The sequence below is a fragment of the Hippoglossus stenolepis genome, chromosome 5 (assembly GCF_022539355.2).
Source record: "Hippoglossus stenolepis isolate QCI-W04-F060 chromosome 5, HSTE1.2, whole genome shotgun sequence".
Classification (NCBI taxonomy): Eukaryota; Metazoa; Chordata; class Actinopteri; order Pleuronectiformes; family Pleuronectidae; genus Hippoglossus; species Hippoglossus stenolepis.
In genome coordinates, this window is record NC_061487.1 from 10,257,930 (window position 1) to 10,277,852 (window position 19,923).

Sequence of the window (19,923 nt, forward strand, 5' to 3'; positions counted from 1 at the left end):
TCAGGGCTTTAATATGTCTGGCTCACAGTCTTCGTGGCCTCTTTCAGGGAACGCTGCAGCAGTTTGTGGACGACTTCTTCCGCAGCGTGCTATGCTCCGGGGCAGTGGTGCCACCGGCTGTCAAATATTTCTTCGACTTCCTGGACGAGCAGGCGCTGAAACATAACAATGTGGACGAGGAGACCATCCACATTTGGAAGACTAATAGGTAACAGTACAGCATGTCTGCATAAGCGTTAGAAGACGTTCTCACATCCTTTTACTTGGGTAAATGTTTTATTCAACAAAGTAAATGTACAAACGTATTTTCAGCAAAACGTCAAGTAAAATCACTCCCTCTGTAGAAAAATGCCCCTTGTGACTTATATTAATACATATTCAAATATTTGGTCAATGCATCAATGCACAAGTACCATTTTATTGTTGTAGCTGATGAAGATGGAGCTAGTTTTATTAATCATATACAATTCGGTGGATTAGTGCAATCTTTCCTTACCTTGGGGTCAGGCCAGTTGTGAGATGAATAAATTTGTATAAATTATTGGGACTTTTCTCTAAGCTTTGCTTTGGATCATTTTCCTTAAGCCCCCTATGGCTTTACTTCTTTAAGAGTCACACTCGGCTAATGCACCAACAAGGTGGGCATTTCATTCGTCATCACTACACCTGGCATTCAAGTGGTTTGGGAATTTTGACAGACTTCTCTTACAGAACAAAAACTCCAAGAGCAGATGTTTCACGAGCACAGAGGAGCAGCGTGAGAGTGAGGAGAAGAGCTGAAGCTGGAGTGCAGGAGTGCAAATCTAAGTACAGTGTACAGGCAGGGGCTAATGGGGTTTTGAGTGCAAGCATTTAAAAATCTGAACATTAAAATGAATAGGTCCTGCTCTCTAAGTGAATACCACACTCCTGGATGAAGATAGGAAAAACACCACCATATATTTGGAGCTAGAGTATGAAGCTGTCTAATCCAAGTCCTGACGATAGATGCTTTAGACCAATCATGAGTCAGTGTCAGCTGTCAATCATGATGTTTCACCCGGTTCTTCAATAATTAAAACAAAACTTGCAGGAAAGACACTTTGGTTTCCATTTTTGGGAGCAGTCATGTCGTCTTGCATGCCACTGGCTTGATCTTTAACACTGGTGTATTTTAATAAACCGTCTGAGCCAAATATAGTGGAGGAAAAAGAGAACACTCTTTGCCTCTGAAATGTGGTGTGCCTCCGTATCAAGTAAAAGTATCTCAAATTTGTACTCGAGTACAGTACTTGAGTCAATGTACTCCCATTACCCACACATATACACACATGCAGCTGTCTGAGTCTGACCTACCCGCAAATCCCACTCCCGCAGATACAGTTACTTTCCAAGAAATAAAACTTATTTATCCAAGAAAGAGCTGAATACAAATGCACAATTTCGGCTCACTTAGTTTGCATTTGCAATCCCCCTGCTCCCATGTGACATTTAAGTGCATAAATTAGTGTCGCGTCGGCTGAGGCTCAAGAATACAAGACGGTGTGTTGCATGTAGATGCCAGTGATTGACGTAAGGCTAGCAAGAGAGCACCCACACAAGGACAGGAGTTGAGCGATTTAATTACTTACTGCACTCCACGCCACATTCTGCATCCACCCGTTCTGTTTATCAAATCAAGTGAGGGCCATGTATTAAATATGAGTGTGTGTGCATAAGGCATAACAACAAACAAACATGGTAATTATGTCCCTAGCTAATTTAATTCTGTGATTATAGAAACATTGCTATTTTTATGCTTCTATTGTATCCTCTCTGCAGCCTTCCCCCAGAGATATTACCAAACCAAGTATGAATTTTACACGGTGTGCGCTTCACGTCTCAGATGACGGGGCATTGGCACTGATCAGGGGGGAGGTTTTTTTTGGGAAACTGTTGTATTTGGGGCGTTTTTTTTTTATTCTCGAGCTGACGCCAGGTTGCAAAGAGAAAGCTTGTGTTTTCCTGTTCTGAAGGGGAAAACGGAGCAAGTGCTTCAGCGTTACGTTATGTCGTCGGTCCTTCAGGTTGTCAGGCTGCACAGGAACACAAAAGGTGGAGGTTCAGCTGTTACTGTAGAGTTTCTAATCACTGTTCGTTGAGCCCCACTGTTGCTCGCTGCAGATCCTTTCTGTTAGTGAGAGAAAAGTTTTCTGAGGTTATTCTCGTCTCTTCCATTTTCATTGAACTGCAATAATTCTCACGGAGGTCAGTATTATATGAAATGTTAATATAAGCTGACAGTCAAGAGCATTGTTCTGTATAAACTGACATCTACAAGAAAAGGCTTTCTTCCATCCCTGTTATTATCTTGAACTGAACTCACAGGCACCTCAGGCAAGTGCTCTCACACAGTAAAATACCTCCCGACTCCGATGAATATATAGTTGTAACGTGGCTGATGAGATTTTCTCCCATTCCGAAGCAATAATAATAATAATGATGATGACAGCCACGCTGATGGACAGATTCCTCCCTCTGTACAGCCTCCCTCTGCGTTTCTGGGTGAACATCCTCAAGAATCCCCACTTCATCTTCGACGTCCACGTGACTGAGGTGGTGGACGCCTCGCTCTCCGTCGTCGCCCAGACCTTCATGGACGCCTGCACCAAGAGCGAACACAAACTCAGCCGGGTGAGCGAATGCGGGGAGGAGGAGAGGGTGGGGGTGGAAGAGCTGGATGCTCTGAAGACAGGAGAAAAGACAAAGTGGATTACATGAGAAGTAAAAAAGAATTAGAAGAGGGTGATCTAAAGTGCTGTCGTCTTCTCTCTTGTTTGTCTGCAGGACTCTCCAAGTAACAAACTACTCTATGCAAAGGAGATCTCCACCTACAAGAAGATGGTGGACGAGTAAGTCCTGACACCACTTTGCACCTCCTTTTCGATCGTTTGTCAGTTTCAAATGCTTCTTTTAAAAAGATTTGTCAATGACAATTACATAATCACCACCTCTTGCTTTCTCTCTCTCTCTCTCTCTCTCTGTGTGTGTGTGTGTGTGTGTGTGTGTGTGTGTGTGTGTGTGTGTGTGTGTGTGTGTGTGTGTGTGTGTGTGTGTGTGTGTGTGTGTGTGTGTGTGTGTGTGTGTGTGTGTGTGTGTGTGTGTGTGTGTGTGTAGTTATTATAAGGGAATTAGGCAGATGATACCCGTCAGTGACCAGGACATGAACACTCATCTGGCTGAGGTGTCACGGGTGAGAAACACCATTTCACTTTTTCCCTGCTATTAAAGTTACATACTCAAGATTTCACTCCTGGTTGCTTTGGCAACTGTATGTTTTTAATGGAGTGAATACACTTTTTAAAATTTAAGCTGCGGATTGTGCCATCAGTCCCTACCAACATCATAATTGCTTACTCCCAGTGTACATGCAACATAACACAATTTTAAGCTTGTTGACTGGCCCAAATGCACCCTGGGAGTCGTAGTCAACTTCTACCTTGAAGCTGATGCGTCCGCAAGCTATTCCTTTGAATCCCTTGGTCACCTGAAAGGCAATTGGAATTCAAACCAGGAATGGCAAACTCTGCCATTAAAAATTAAATTGACTACATAGAGAGGCAATGATTGAACATAAATCCATTGTGCCCAACAACTTGCAGTGCTTCTTCTTGAATTTAACGTTGTTGTTAATATAATGATGAATACATTTCTTCTTTTGTAACTAGGCTGTTGTACTCCTAAAATACTAGAGACAGACAGAATCAGGAGACCTAGAGCTGTTAAACAGGGTTGTGTGAAGTCTGAGTTTGGTTCAGACCAACACACCTGAAGTGGCGCTACTGAAGCTAAAGCGTCCCATGTGTAGGAGCGTATATTTTTAAAAGGGTGAATAGCTTTTGATGTAAAAACTCCAACCATAAACAGTGTTTGATTTCATGTTTTCAATATTTATTTTCAATTCTGTACAGATTTATTTTAAGCCAAATGCTCATTCAACTCGATGCTGTTCTAACTTGTTAGTTACATATTGTCTTTAACCTGTAAACCGTCGTTTATGTTTTGCAGACTCACACAGACAAACTGAACACACAGGTGGCTCTCCATCAGCTTTACCAGTACGCCAGCAAATACTATGACGGGGTAAGAGGACCTTCTCTTTCCTATCGCACCCAAAGGAGCCTATTCCACTGAATGCACTACTGCCCAACATATTATTGCTTTTTCCTTTTTTCCCCCCTCTCTCTTCACTCTTGATATGCCAGAAGAGTGATTGTATGAAATTTTAATTGAAAGCATTTCTGTGGGATGTGAATTGGAAAATTGCTCGGGGAATTGATTTTTAAGCGTCCATTGTGCACTGCCACTTGAGGTCACAAAAAGGGGATAAACAAAACCTAATGAACAAGTTGGATAAACAAATGGGGCTGTCAGTCTCCCCTAAGTGGGGCTCACAAACAATAACAGCTCATATGACGCGAGTGTTGATGTCAAATAACGCCGTCCTCTCCTCCCACTCTCCACCCCTTTTCTTTTCTTCCCCTTTTTCCTGTGCTAATTCTCCGTCCATCCTCCGCAAATTCTTCCTCTCTGTCCTCCCCTTTGCTTTACTGCGATTTGCAACTTCTCCCTCATTGCCCTCCATGTCTGTCCTTCTCACCTTCCTCCCGCTTTCAGATCATCGCATCTCTAGAAGAGGATCCAGCTGCCCAGAGTAAACAGCTGACCCTGCGGTTCCAGCAGATAGCGGCCGCCCTGGAAAACAAAGTGACTGATCTCTAACCCCCCACTCAAGTGGAGGGAAGGCGGGAGGGAGGGGAATAGTAGAATACTGCCAGTGACTACAGGGGCTTATTTCTTCTTTAAAAAAAAACAACATTGAAATAAGGAGAGGTGAGAAGGGACTCGTGTACTGTAGGTGTGTATATCGTACAACTTGGCCCGGGGACAACTTTCTGTACTGCGGAGTAACAGGGACTAATGAAAAGCAGATAAAGGGGAAGAAAATGATGGGTTACACTGTTATAGGTACGCCTTAAAGCTAACTTGCCAAACCTTAAAGGTCTGCGCGCTCATCCATGCTTCACTGAATATTGCTCCCATAATGCAGTGCGGGAGACCTCTCTCTCTCTGAGAAGTAAGCCCCTTCGTGGAGCACTGGCACAGGAGATAATCAGATGTTCAATTTCTTTCTGTGTAGAAAAAAAGGTTTTAAGAATTGTATTATATATTTTTTTTAATCGTGCAGTCTTTATGCGGAAAGCTTTATAAGGAAAAAAAATTATCTTTTTAAATGGATCACATTGTGGTGCGGATATGTTTTTATTAGCCTGTGTGCGTAGATGTCTGCGTGGAGTGCAACATGTGAACAAGAGACTGGGTTGCTGAACGTGAGTGTGTGTTCGCATGGATTTTAAGTGTGTAAGTGTGTGGGAATGCGTGTGCACACACAGGATGCCTACTGTCAGGCGTGAGGGCGAAGGGACGCCTGCTTTCTGTCATTTGAATCCCCCGTACCCAGTGACACACTGGGACCTGTGCTCTGACCTCTCTGCGCTTTTTTGACAGAGACCAAAGGGTCCTCATAAGGACACTGTACATGGCTACATTCAACAATGACAGAGTCCTTATGAGGACACTGGCTTTCATAGGAGCCTGCACATGAACTACATGAACCAGTGCTCTAATAAGGACACTGGTTCATCCAGGAATGGACACGCTCATACGAAAGCCAGGTCACCAGTGGTTCCAGAAACACTCAAGTTAAACTCTTTGCTTTAGCTCAGATTGAGCTTCAAACTGGACTCGCCAATTTGTGCTTATGGAAATCAATAACAGCACAGTCTGTCTCCCTTTATTGTACAGTGCCATGATACATTCCACTTCAACTAAAGCACACAGGGGAAGTTTTTTATAGACATTTCATTCTAACGACCGTTTTCTTTGCTGTCAAACTTATTTTTTGAAGTGTCAGCAAGAAGCAACTCACGTCACTCATATTAGTCCGGCAATAATTTCAGAAAAACCATGAGCCACATTCAACTGTTGCATTAGCTTACTTAATGTATTCACATACAGTGGTGATTTTAGCAATATGTTACGTGATTTTTCAAACTGATTCCTGCATTTGTTAGTGTTCACAATTTTAGTGCCATTTGTTTTTTTAGTATTATTACCCTGGTAATGCTCCAAATAGTCATCAAGCATTCTGCCTCTGAAGCTACAAAAGAGCCTGTTGCATATAATATTAATAATCCGCCATCTGAGATGCAGTTGGTACTTAAATGGAACGTTTTTGAACAAATCACGCTGGTTTTAGCCTTTGTATGATGTTGTCAGGGGAGGGTGGGGGTCTAGGTTCAATCATGTACATAATTGTTGTAATAATGGAAATATTCATATGTCATTGCCAGAGCTGAGGTGTCGACAGGGTAGGGACGAGGGTTTTGATATTTCTTGGGCCATTAAATGCGTCACCACGATTTAACCCTAAATTGTGTTGTTTTTTTTTTGTTGTTTTTTTTTCCCCTGACTGATTATTTAATTGTACTCCCTGTATCTGATCATGGATGTGTGTAGCCAATGGAGCGTGACGTGCTCTTGAGACCCTAGAATGTTAATGATTCCTGCCTTGGCTATAGAGAGAGTTCTGCACAGACCTCGAGCCTGCCTGCCTGCCCGCCCGCCTGCAGTCTCAGCATGGCATCCTGACCAACAGCACTTGGCACTGCCCACTCGGCGCAGTGCAGAGTGGCACTCTGTGTAATGGAATCAGCAGGGGAGGCTTTTGATCTTAATTGCATGCCGACTGCAGTCTCCATCCCTGTCGCCGCCGTTGTTTACTGCTGACTCCTCGCTCACTGACAGAGTTGATGCAAGACGCTTCTTTGCGAGCATTTCTTTAACCAAAAACGTGCCTTACTGAATAGGATGATACATATACGTATATATATTGTTTCTAAATTGAACTAGGTGATTATGATGACGATAGTGCTATAGACACAGCAATGTATTTGGACTCGTGATATTATGTGTGCTGTCTAAAATGCTAGATGCCCTGCTGCAGCCATTTGCGTGCCAATAGGCTGAAGACATTTCAGTATGATTTCTTTTCTGGTTGCAGTTTTGACGTGTGCATTTCATTTGGGTGTCTGTGGTGTGTGCTTAGTAGGACTTTGGTGGCTAAGGCAAAAAAAAAGCCAAATTGAATAAATGTATTACAGTGGCCAATGTGATTTTGGTTTCCCTTGAAAATGTCTGGCATTCCCAAATTAGTCTGGAGTCAAAAGGGTATCTTTATGTAGATTGAATATAGCGCAAAATTGTTCCAACTGTGTTCATTGTTTTTGCCCAGTGTTTCTAAGCTATTCCACGGTGTGTACGAAAAATGATTATCTATACTCGACAAATGATCTTTCTTACTGCTGTGCAGTTATTATTTTTATTTCTTGTTTGCTATACCATATAAATCTTTGTAAAACATGTTGAAATACTGTATTCTGACTGTATAATCCTATGCATTTGAGTCCTGGGACAAATGAAAAGACAAAACAATACAAAAATAACCTGTATGTGCAGTTGTCGAGACTTACTTTCCATTTTGAAAATTGTGAATGTGCTGTAATGATAAAAGAAACCGGGACACTCCATTTGTCAGTACAGGACCATGAATGGAAGCCAACAATTTCCTCCCCATCCAAGGCAGCTCAGAAGATCCTCGATCGTGTACCTGATCTGGTTGTACTGGCTGAACTTTAATTTCACAAAGGTTATGTGTGTGTGTGGACGGAGCAGTTACCCACAGGTTTCATCATACACTTCTCCGTGAATAAACTCAGAGACATACGCCCTCCATATCTTCTGTGTTTTTTTCACTTTTAGAATATTGATTTGCTTCAACTGAGCCCTCACCTTCCATGCATATTGCATGAGTTAAAATCACCTTGTGTGATTGAGTAACACTTGGTAGCCACAGGTAGCCAATTTCTTGTTGAAGTGAACTGAATATTTGCTGTAAGACTTTGGTATTTATACAGCTCATTACTGGACCCTAGATTCATTGAAGAGCTTATGCACACACAAGAGTAATAGGTGGATTTATGAAAATGATCTCCCATTCAAACCAATCAATCACTTCACGAGAGAGGGCTTGAACTTCACAGGTTCTTTTTTTTCTAATCACAGACACTCTTGCATAGTATGACCCTAAATGACTTTCTCGATAGCATCAGTCTTCTCATGCAGCGAGGCCCCATGATGGCCGACGCTTTTTCTCCAAATGTCACATCAGGTTCCTGTCACGGGGCTCGGAATACAAACGAGAAGCCAAGGTCTGGCTTCCCAAGAACGAGCAGATAATGTAAATAGCCGCGCGGCATCTCTTGTCACTGCTGGTGAAGGTTGAGAAATTGCTGCGAAAACATTAATTAAGTGCTGACAGCTAAGAATGAAATTGGAAATAAAGGAAGATGAAAGACAAAATTGCCTCATCTGACTGTTGAACAAACCGTCACCCGGCCCAGGGGCGGAGGCGTCAAAGACAGACCAGGGGCCGGCACGTGCCATCTTCTGACTGAGCAGATCATTGATGCAGCAAGAGGAAGACTTGATTATCGCAAGCACTGCATCTTGATCACTGGTGGGAAATCAAAGGCAGTGCTGTACTTGATATTTCTATTAAGACATCCAGCTTACATCATTTTATTATAGTCAATATTACTTGCTGTGCACTGCACTTGTGCTGTGATATCTTAATAGCCATGCCCTTCGAAACTCTGGAAGTCAGTGATACTGCACTTACTAAGAGCAATCGTTTTAAATTCATTCTCTATGCAGGGCTCCATCACAATAAGAAATGTGGGTTAAAATCTGCATGTTGCCGGGCTTCTGTTCTCCTGCCTGTGATGTTTCACACTCAGCAGCCAGCCTCCTCTTCAGAGGGAGATAGTTGTGTGTTTACCAGCAGCAGGTTGTGTTTCACCTCCACATGTTTCAAAGCTTCTAATGAGATTTGGCTTTGATTTCTTCTGCCTTGGGGGAAAGAGGAGGAGGAGGAGAAGTTGGTGGAAATAAAAACAATGATGGTGCCGTGTCATTTTTAAACAGTTGTTCTGATGAATAATTTAAAAGCCGCCGCCGCCGACTGATGCCAGGGCCTCTCGAAGCTCAGTGGTAACCTGAGAGCAAATTAAAGTAGGCTAGCTTGCATTTTAACTGGCTTGGACCTGCATGATTGGTTTGAATTTAAACTCTTTCAAAGAACAGCGACCCAGGTTCTATCAGCAGGCGGTTAAATCTGATCACCTAATGAGAGAGTTTGATGGGCTGGGGGTCCAGTGAGTCCAGGCTGATTTATCTAAAGAAAACGGTTCTGTGGGAGGTGAAGTTACAATGAACAAAAACACATCTACAAATATTGAAAGGATAGAAGATATTCGGCACAAGAATAAACACAATGGCTCCACAATAAGGATAATAATTGCTTCTGCAGAGGAGGTTATGTTTTTGTCTGTGTTTGTGTATTAGTTATCAGGATGACCATGAAACTTCATTGTGGGAGGATGCAGTATGGGTCAGGAAAGAACCTTTCACATTTTGGGGGCGGATCCAGATTATGGGGCAGATTAAAGATGTTTTTTAACTTTCTTTATTCATTTTGAGCTTGGGGGTTTGAGTTCAGAGTAATTAGTGGATCTTGTTGAAAAGAATCAAGCATTTCTAGAGGACTGATATTTATGAGTGTGTTTAATTTGGTGCAGATCCAAATAAAAATGTAGATATAGTAAATTTAAAGGTGGTTTCATGGGGGGACTGTCGAGTCTTGGCGGAGGTATGTGCTCCACCGCCATTCTAGTTTCAAGATGATTTCAAAATGTTTGATGCTTCATGTTTAACAATGTTAGATGTAAGAAATGTTATAGTTTAATTTGACACATTTTATTTCTCATTCTCAAGGATCACAGAGCCCAAGTATGTGAGACCATATTTTCCAAGCTCAGGTGGAAAGCTAAAATGTCCAATTTGATATGACGTGTACCTCGGTCAAAGGTTTCAGAAGCATAAAGAGGCCCTGAGGCTCTGGAACCATCTGCCTGAGGAAACCAGGTCAGATGACTCAAAGATTGCTTTAAAGTCCTTATATTAAATCATCCTTTTATCAGAGAGCCTTTTAGGGTGTTATTTGAGTTGTAACTTTCTTTGAAGCCTCTTTCTCTCTCTCTCTTTATGCACTATCTCCCTCATTGAATTGTTTTTAATGTAATTTCGCTCAATTGTTTTTCATGACCAAGTTATTTTTAACACGAAGAATTCATGACTTGTCTGTTTTATGTTGCTGCCTTGTAAATAAGGAGTAGGCTTTTATGACAATTAGGTCGTGTCCTTTTCCACTACCACAGTCACATATGACCACACTCCCCTATACCCTGCAGCATCCCCAGGGTGACCAGAATTTTTGATCTGGTATGTAATAGATCGATAAGATGTCTCCAATTTCAAATGACGTTATCATGTAACAGAACAGCAGAATGCATGTGCTGCATACTTGGTAAGATCCCGGTACGGTATATTAATGAAGGATAGGTTCACAGTTTTTCATATCTGTCTCATTCTCAGGTTGCTCTCACTTTAATCTTCTTCTGGAGTGATTCCTTTCTAATTAAAGAGATACCAGCATGGCGTGATATAACTTGCTAAGACTTCTGAAGTCTAATGTGAGCTTCAACTAAAATTAAAATGAAGACTACTAGTTTTCACCTCAGTTTAACCTGATAAAAGTCGAACTTCCCTTTAATATAATGAACCAAACCAGAGCATAATTAAGCAAAGTGCATCGCTGGACAGGGGATGGAGCTGCAGTAAGTAAGACAAGTTTATTTGATACAAACACCTTTCTCAGACCAAAGCCCCTGAATGCTTCATATGAATTAAACAACTCTAGAAAATAGCAATACACAGTAAATATACAGTATGTAATATAATGTGATCATACAGTGATGATCAGCTTCTATTCAGCGGAACAAAACAAGAATCTGTGAGTATTAACTTAAATTGCACGTCCTTGAAACGCAGCCGTTTCATCTGTCTCTTGTTTGTGCTCATTGTAGATTCATGAGTATCGAGTTTCTAAATCCCGCGTTTCTCAATACGTAGATGATGCATTAACTGTCCATGGGAGCAACGAAGTAAAACGTGTTAAAAGCAATTGAAAGCAACTGAGCTGCTGAGTTCTGTAAATTCTGTTTGTTTTTTTGTTTTGCTTACTCACAGCGAAAATATAAGCTGTTAGATGGTGATATATTTAATTTTATATTCAAAAATAGGCTTAAAGTTACAGTGTCACCCCAAAAATTACAATCCCCGCCGGTAGTGCTGTTGTATATGTGCTCAAATCAAATTTTTAAATGCATGATAGCCACACTTTGAAACATCTTTGCTTAATTAGACTAAACCAAGTACGGAATATAATCATATTTCATCTGCAAGTATGCTATAATTGAAGTAAACTGTACGAAGCTCATATTTACACATTTTCCTTTTCACCTGAACGCAGCAATGCGTGGTGGTAAATAACAGTTTTACCCTCGTTTGATTGACAAACAACAAGGACCAATCACTTCAGCCGCTGCTACATTCTGAACCAATCGCCGCAGTCTGAATATTCTACTTTCCAATCATATTCAAGGGGGTGGATTCCAAATGTTGTAGACCCGCGATAGACACTGACAGATGAATGAAGCTAACAGTTAGCTTCTTGCTAGCTACAGTTACATCAGTGTTTATAAACTGGTCGTAAAGCACTGAAAGAACAAACCACTGGATGATAGAGACACTGAGCTGCTCAGGGCTTTCACCCACTGAGCTTCGCGTGCTCCACAGCTAAACTCAACACGGAAACGTATTGGTAGAGATGTAGCTGGCTAACAACAAACGGTAGCATGCATGGGAAGCAGTCGCCTGTGGTGGATACAAGCCTGAAGCTGTCACCTGAATCAACCGATAACAAACCAAACCAAGAAGGTAAATCGTGTCAAAGAGCATTTGAGCTTGGTACTAGTTTGCTAATCAAACACGCAGTTTGATGTTTTAAACGTTAGCCTAAGTTAGCATAGCTAAATGTTTGGGCTTAGCTGCCTCTGGTGCCCCATGTTTATCTCAACTAATCACACAAGGTAAAACTTTGTCCTGGGTGGGCTGGACCGTTCTGATATGGTCTAAGGTCTGGGTAAACATTTACTGGGATGTTGTATTGACAACTGTGGCAGGAGGGATGTGTGATGGATAACGTGCTGCACACATATACACTGAATATACACTGTGTGTGAATGGATGAATGGCAAAACTGTACTGTAAAGAGCTTGGAGTGGTCATCAAGACTAGATAATCCCTCTATAAATGCAGGCCATTTACCTGTCATCCTAGTGCTGAGCTTCTTCTGAAAGGGAAACAGATCTGTACCCACTAACATCCTTTTATTTCCCCACTACAGGCTGAGGCAACAGTGGCACCATGTACTCGAGCCCTAATCACCCCATGAAGCCCAGTTGCAACAGCAGCAGCATCACTGAGCTGCTGGGTACCCTGTGTGACAGCAGCCTGTCTGGAGTGTCATGGAAGCGTCGAGCCCTGGGTGGAGTCTCAAAGGAAGGATTCCGTAGAGCTCTCAAGAGGCGTGCTTACGGTGCCCTGCTCTCCAAACTGTTTCTGGATGGCAGCAAAGTTTCATCCTCAGGACCGAGTGCCACCGCTAATACGCCGCCCAGAAACAAAGTCCTGATGATATGCTTTGACTTGCGGGTGGCAGGGTGCAGAGAGGAAGCAGAGAGGTTGGAGGACCAGCTCGGGAGGCTGCCGGAGGAAGCGTCCTCTGGCCTGAAGGAAATAGACGCAGTTCTTGAGCTCCTTGTGCACCTGGCTGGTTCTGCACCTCCACCCTCTACCTCTTTCAACAGGGACTACATGAGACGGGAGCGGCCCGTGCTGCGGAGGCCTCAACCCTGGGGCTACCAGAGCGAAGAGCTTCAGCGGCTAGAGGCCAGGGCGTGGGGGCTAGTGTGCGGGGAGGAATGGGGGACATTGGAGAGTTTGTGTGAAACTCAGGGGTTGATGGATGCCCCTCCAGGTACAGGGCTGCTAGCTCTGAGGACCAAATTGGAAGTGGAAGAAAAATTTGAGAAGGACACCAGGATGACACTGTTTGGAGCACTGCAGCACACTCGCACGTCAGACATAGATATAAGACTGGACCTGCCTCCTGTTCCCAGTAATATTGATGTAACTGGGCTGGCTATCAGGGTAGGACACTATGGCTTATGATAGTATCTTAGCTACACATTGTTTATTTTGAGACTTTTTTTATATATACCTAGTTCAGCCTGAAGTTGGGTTTATAGTTGTGCCCTTGTTTGATTTAAGTGTTTAGCACTGAGGTGATAGTCAGTCTTATTATCTCTCTGTGCAGGTCCCCACCTGTTTAGATCAGTCTGAGGATGAGGGCTTCCAGTCGTCGTCCAACCTGACCCCAGACTCTCAGTCAGAGCCCAGCCCCGTTCCAGACATTGATATATGGGATGCTGTCCGCACCTTTGAGCCCGGAAGACGCCGCTGTTGGGAGTCTGTGGGACGGTTAGTGCCATGTCTCTGTGGGGACTTTTAAAGCACCTTCATCATTGTCATTGTCAAATTACTCTCCAGTGAAGATTTTAATGTCATGTAATTCATTATTCATTTGCTAATAATGTCATTGCTTTCCTCACTGGTCAACCTATTGATTATTTTGGAAATATTGATTAATCATTAATGAATTAGATTAATAAATTCAATGATTTATCAATAATCACAATATCAAGAAGTTGTCCATAGGTTTTCTGTTGATCGACTGCTACAATGTAACACAAAGTCAAATCAAACAAAGAATAGGATGTCATTGAGCAAGCAACATAAGCCCTTTTCAGACATGACCTGAGGGTAAAATAATAAACAAGCTACATAGTTTACCCACCGTTTGACACCAGCATCTGCTCTTATCATCACAAACTCTTTAGACATCTTTGTCGATGTCTTCTACATATGTGCCACTACTTTTTTTCCCCTGGAGATGTTATTATTTATTAATTTTTTTCCATCTTTGCGACTGTCTGGTGTTAGAAGCGTGGTCAACCTAGTTCGTTGTGTTTTCCCTCTCCCCCTCTGGGGCAGAACTAAAGCCAAATGCCTCTCTGTTTCTCTCACCAGCCCACCAGGGAAAAGTGAGTCTCTCTACATAACAGAGGGAGGCAGGGAGGCCTTCGACCAGCTCTATCGTCTTTGGGAGGGGGAGATGAGGGTGGTGAGCACTGGTACCCTCTCCCCTGTCCTCCCGCTGGACTCTCAGACACAACTGGTATCCAACCTCCTCAACGTCCTGATCGGAGTGGCATCCACAACCTTCCCTCTTAACCAGGTGCACTTAATGACTATCATTTCCGAGTCTATAATATGCAATAAAAAGAAAATGATTGTTGTTTTAGGGCTCCGTCACACCGAAGAGATATACATTAGTGAAGTTATAAAAGCACTGCGACAGCATATAATTACTAAATCACACTAGAGAAAAAGGAATCAGGCAATGAAAATCAGCAGACACCTCATATATCTGTGATAAGCAAGGAAACCCTGTTGATTTATAACTGCACATTTACCTTGTAAAAATAAAACAAGACAAAATGTGACAGTGTCAAGCATACACTGGAGTCACGAAACATTAAATGATGAAGATATAAATGAAAATATTCTCAATGCTAAAACAACAGTAACCACCAGAGAGCTTTTCTGTTGCTTTATTGTTTCCCATTAAGTTTTTATATTTCCAGAAGATTACAATTCTTTTTTACAACAAAAATCGAATCACAATTCCCTTGATTACTCTCTTAGCCCTTTACGTCGTTTCTCTAGCAGACATTTATCATTAACATGGAGGCTAGAAGAAAATATGGACACAATATCTTGAAAAACGTCATAATATAATTTAATAAAATGTTCATGCATCAAATTCCTCATGTGAGATTCTTGTTCAGACGGTCAGAAGTGTTTACTTAACTCAAAAAGTAATCTTTGAAGCTGTGGTGTGTGATGGTGCATAATACTGTCTGTGTTGTTTTTGTCATCCCGGGAGGAATTCTTTTCCATCTGTAATAAAAGAAAGAGAAGGACAAAATAACAAATGTCTGAGTATGTAATTCAGTCAGATATAAATGCACCACCATACCTTCTGAAATCACCATGGAGGTGACTCTGACAACCTCAACAAAAATTCAATAACATGAGCTTAAGTAAGACTGTCTTTGCCGCAAGGCTATTTTATTGGATGTTATTAGACTGTACACTTATTCTCTCGGTGTTCGGCCACCATCTGTAAATATGTAATCTGCTTCCCAGAGTATTCAGTTTGACGTCAGGCCTGGAGTGTGCATCTCGGGAACCTCTCCAGAGAGCGTGTCTCGTCTCTTGAGGGAGGTGGCCCAGTACGGCACGAACTACTTGAGGCTGAGTAACTTTTCTCTGAAGAGTGCCGACAAGAAGGGCCTAGTCTTCCAGGTATGTGTGTATAATCATCATTAATACCACTGAGACTGCACATCTTACGCCTAATTTTCTCTACATGTATTCTGTTGGGAACAGATGCTACAAGTGTCAGTTCATTTCATGTACTTAAATGACATGTACAAATCATTTAATTTTTTATTTCAAATTTAAGTTATACATTTGTAATTATGCCATGAAAAGAAATTACGAAATACACAAATGTAAATGGTTGTGATAAATCCTTAGCTCATCCATGATATCCAACACCATGAAGACATGGATAAGGTTCCCTGTGAGCCATAATCGGAGAGAGATGAGTTTTGCTCAGCACAAATATATATATTATATTTATTAATTCTACCCCACCAACTAAAACTTACCATGGTGGAGTGTGAACCAGATAGTAAATGCATCACAACGGGAAGAAATAAAGGATTTAGGACATGTTAGCAATTTTTTTAAATTACACTTATTACCAATATTGGATTATCGCGTTTGAGCCCTATTCCGGCTCAAACTGGCCATCAAAAGATTTACTTTTACTGTGATTTCTTGGGAATTTGAATCTAAATCCTGTTTAATTTTTCTATTTACAAATTTATATTTTAAATAAGCTTTCAGCAATCTGAGTTAGATGTAGTGGATATCTGTTAGCATTTATGTCACAGTTTCCCTCATTTGTGTTTCTTTTTGAGCAGAGGATGATGTCTTCCATTTTATTTGAAACCAAACTCAGACTGAATACATTTTTCCATGAAATTAGGAATGTCCCCCATATGAAAAAAAAACATTGTGAACCTATCATTCAAGTACAAAATGCATAATATGTAATATGAAAGGTGCATTTATCAATCTATGCACAAGGTCAACTGAGCTTTTCAGTGGTTTTACATCTGCAAAGATGATGAAAAAATAACCTGTTTCTCTCAAAGGCTTTTACAGGAGGTCTCAGGAAGTATCTGCATTACTACAGAGCTTGTGTTCTCAGCACTTCACCCACACTCAGCCTGTTGACCATCAGCTTCCTCTTTCGTAAAGTTGGCCGCCAACTCCGGTGAGGTCAAATCCTTTTCTTCTGTTGGTGTCTAGCGTGCATGTCACCCTTTTTTAAACCGTCGTGTCCAGACAGTGAGGACCTTGATGCAAATATCATCTGATCTCTGCTTTCTTTTAATCTAAGGTACCTGTCAGAGCTGTGCTGTGTTGACGGGCCTTTGGGTGTGGGCCAGGCTACCTTCCCTGCAGTGAGTGCTCTTTTATCTGCAAACTGCAATATGTCATCCATCATGGCTGTGTTTAGCCTATCAGATGGGGTGTCAGCTCTGTGCCATGTGGCTCTCCTCAGGGTGTTAAACTGCTGTCCTACCTGTACAATGAAGCACAGCATAACTGCAGCAACGAGAACTATCCGGTCCTGCTGTCGCTGCTGAAGAGCTGCTGTGAACCTTACACAAGGTCAGTCACTGAGCTCCTCTTACAAACGTGTCCTAAAAACCAAATGTATGACCCAATGATGACCTTGCCCACTATTATAACCCAAGGACATGACTTTACTTCACTGATCAGTGGAACTTGCTGTATTGATCTGTTTTCTACAGACTTGTCAGGACGGTGTGTGACTATATTTACTGTGCTTCACTCAGGTTTGTGTATGACTGGGTGTATAGTGGCGTGTTCCGGGATGTTCATGGCGAATTCATGATCCAGGTCAATGAGGAGTACCTCAGCTCCAGAGGTGAGTCGACACACACACATGCTGTCGCATAAACACTTTGGCTTCAGTCAGCAGGTTCTGAAAATGAGAAGCCTCGCAGACAGATTGTCTAGCAGGAAAAAAAAAATAGATTTCATTACAGACTTTATTGCCTAGTTGGATTTGTCCTTGTGTCTATAAAGGACGTCATGAAGTTATTGGATGATAATCAGTGGGAAACAGAATCAGCGACCACAGCTGTGGGGACCAGAGGCATCTCCGCTCAGTAAGCCACAGGGACAAACACAAATGAATACTGTTCCTTTATTCTCCTCAGTTGGCACACCAAGCTGTGTGAAACAAAACATTTTACAACATAAATTAGTTTCTTCTCTTTTGTAATTGTCCTTGACAAATCTAATCTGGCTGAATATATTTTTAGTCCAATTAATGACTCGACTCCTTAAGGAGCGCAGGAGAGTGAGTGGAGACAGGAGGTGATGAGGCTTACAGGGCAGATAAAGACACACCCATCTGCACTCTGCAGGAACTGAACTGCTCCTGTTGCCTTGGTCACGCTGCTCTTCAATGCCATGTCCTGTTTCATGTCTTCAATCGTTTTCATTACCAAGACTAGATTTTAATATTTACTGTTTTATATGAAGACGCATTCAAACTTTATTGAGTGTTACAATTAGGACTGCAACTAACCATTATTTATATTGCCAGTTAAATTGCTGATTATTTATTTGTATTTTTACAGATTTATAATTTGATTTAAAAAAACATCAGATAAAAAACTCAACCCCAAAACCCACGTTTTGTCCGTCTAATGGTCCGAAACTAATAAAACGTATAATCTAGCCATTTTTAGATGTGACATGCGAGTAAAATTCAGAGAATTGGCTCCTGAGTTAACCCACAGTCTGCCTTTTACACATGCACAACGCAGCGGGAGGTTCTCTGCACAGACACGTTCACAACAGCAACAAATCCCCCACGTTATTCAGGTGAGAGGTGGAGCAGCCGGGTGCAGCCAGGTGCAGCACACAGGGGCAGGAAGTGACATATTATTTAAATGTTTGCGTCTGTCGTGCATTAAAAGCGTCTTCAGCTCCCCCCCACTCGTTCATGGTGAAGACAGCGGGGGATCCCCTCCTGTGTTCACACATCGAATTCTCCTGAATTTCTACGGGCATTAAACTAGGAGGCCGGGCGGAGAAAGTACGCAAAAACTGCAGAGCGTTCCACTCAGACATTTGCGTTCGCACATGCACCTCGTCTGGAGAAAATCCAGAGGATGTGGAGTTCAGTGCATGTCTGAAAGCAGCTTATGTAACTTTGGCTGTTAGAGGTCTCTTAATCAAAATAATAACAAAAGACAATGACATTGTGAAGCATGTGGTATAATGGGAGTTGTTGTCTTCACTATTTCTTGTCCTATTATCTTCTTGGGGCCGCTTTGTTCCACATTTGCGCTTTACTGGAAGAGCTTCGGCGACAGAATGCACAGCAAATGGCAATGAGTAATCCTGATCTATTACGAGGGACAAATATTTGTGGAAGAAAAAAAACAGATGACAGGCTAACTGGCTAAGCAGTGTGTTCTTCCTTCAGTTAACATTGTTTGCCCCAGACGTTATAGCAGAGACAGGCAAAGCCACTGGCAAAACGGATATGACCCAATTAATAGGCAATCAAAATGAAACGTTTTGAATTAAACTGGAGATTTCTCTGGTTTTGGACATTGTTTAAAACATTTTGGATAATGTAAGAGCACAAGTCAACAAAACTAATAATATAGGTTTAGTAATTATTTATACATTTTACTCAAGATAGTTGCTGATATGATTTTCTCCTTTTTTAATTAACTTTTTATTGCATTTTAACCAACAGCAATTCTCCACAAAACTAATACTTAAACAAAATATTATTATTCATATCATAATATAGTCTTATATTAAACTGAATATCCATTTTATTTATTTATTTTTGAATTTCCAACATATTTATACTGTTGAACCGACAAAACAATACTGAAAATGTCAGCCAACTATCTCATAATTTTCTAACTTTTTATAGACAAAACAATGCATAGAGAAAGTAAATGTCAGATTAATTGATGATGAAAATATATTTTAGCTGCTGTCTCATATTAGTGAATTTTATTGTGAGTATATAATAATTTTGTTTAAACTGTGTTCCCCAAACAAGTACACACAGTAATTGCTTCATTTTGACAGTAGTCAATAAATATGGTTTTATATGAATCATTATAGCCTGTCCAAATACTGTATGTCATGCAACACCCCATTCAAGGTCAGACCGTCACCTCGGCTGCGTCTGGCTAAGAGGTTCATTTGCTCATCGGTTACACCTCATCAACTCCTGCAGTGAACCTCTGCACTTCTCGCGCCTGCTTTTTGGAGGACACACAAATGTCATTGTTCTGCTCGAAGTCCGTCGGCCAGGGAGGCAATCAGCGGCTAAGCTTTCTTGGCAAGCCGCAGGCTTTCTGTAAAGAGCTCGGGAAGCTCAGTGCATTCATGTTCTCTTATGCTTTTTGCTTAGGATCACTGAGCTAAGCACTAACAATTTCCAAGTGTTAATTCAAGCAGCCAGAGTTTTGCCATGGCCCGTAAGTCATACTAATAAGGGAAAGTTTTTTTGGGCCCAGCGCAGGCTCCTGGCTATCGCGCCACCGCTATTAC

At 41.7% G+C, this 19,923-nt stretch overlaps 2 protein-coding genes across 3 annotated transcripts in view; both read left to right on the plus strand.

Annotated features, from left to right (window-relative positions):
• The window catches only part of plxnb2b (plexin b2b), a 130,926-nt gene extending 124,622 nt beyond the window's left edge, over positions 1-6,304 (plus strand). The window contains exons 32-37 of the mRNA XM_035156778.2: positions 48-208; positions 2,505-2,652; positions 2,806-2,870; positions 3,136-3,211; positions 4,027-4,101; positions 4,636-6,304. Of these exons, the coding sequence (XP_035012669.1) occupies positions 48-208; positions 2,505-2,652; positions 2,806-2,870; positions 3,136-3,211; positions 4,027-4,101; positions 4,636-4,740 (630 nt within the window). The 3' untranslated portion in view covers positions 4,741-6,304. The remainder of the gene's footprint in view (positions 1-47; positions 209-2,504; positions 2,653-2,805; positions 2,871-3,135; positions 3,212-4,026; positions 4,102-4,635) is intronic.
• A 5,367-nt stretch (positions 6,305-11,671) lies between these two features.
• The window catches only part of tubgcp6 (tubulin, gamma complex associated protein 6), a 30,172-nt gene continuing 21,920 nt past the window's right edge, over positions 11,672-19,923 (plus strand). For both annotated transcript variants that reach the window (XM_035156263.2, XM_047339768.1), the window contains exons 1-9: positions 11,672-11,976; positions 12,446-13,251; positions 13,418-13,581; positions 14,191-14,398; positions 15,373-15,531; positions 16,452-16,573; positions 16,700-16,763; positions 16,865-16,974; positions 17,163-17,254. In XM_035156263.2, coding sequence (XP_035012154.1) covers positions 12,466-13,251; positions 13,418-13,581; positions 14,191-14,398; positions 15,373-15,531; positions 16,452-16,573; positions 16,700-16,763; positions 16,865-16,974; positions 17,163-17,254 — 1,705 coding nt within the window. In that variant the 5' untranslated portion in view covers positions 11,672-11,976; positions 12,446-12,465. The remainder of the gene's footprint in view (positions 11,977-12,445; positions 13,252-13,417; positions 13,582-14,190; positions 14,399-15,372; positions 15,532-16,451; positions 16,574-16,699; positions 16,764-16,864; positions 16,975-17,162; positions 17,255-19,923) is intronic.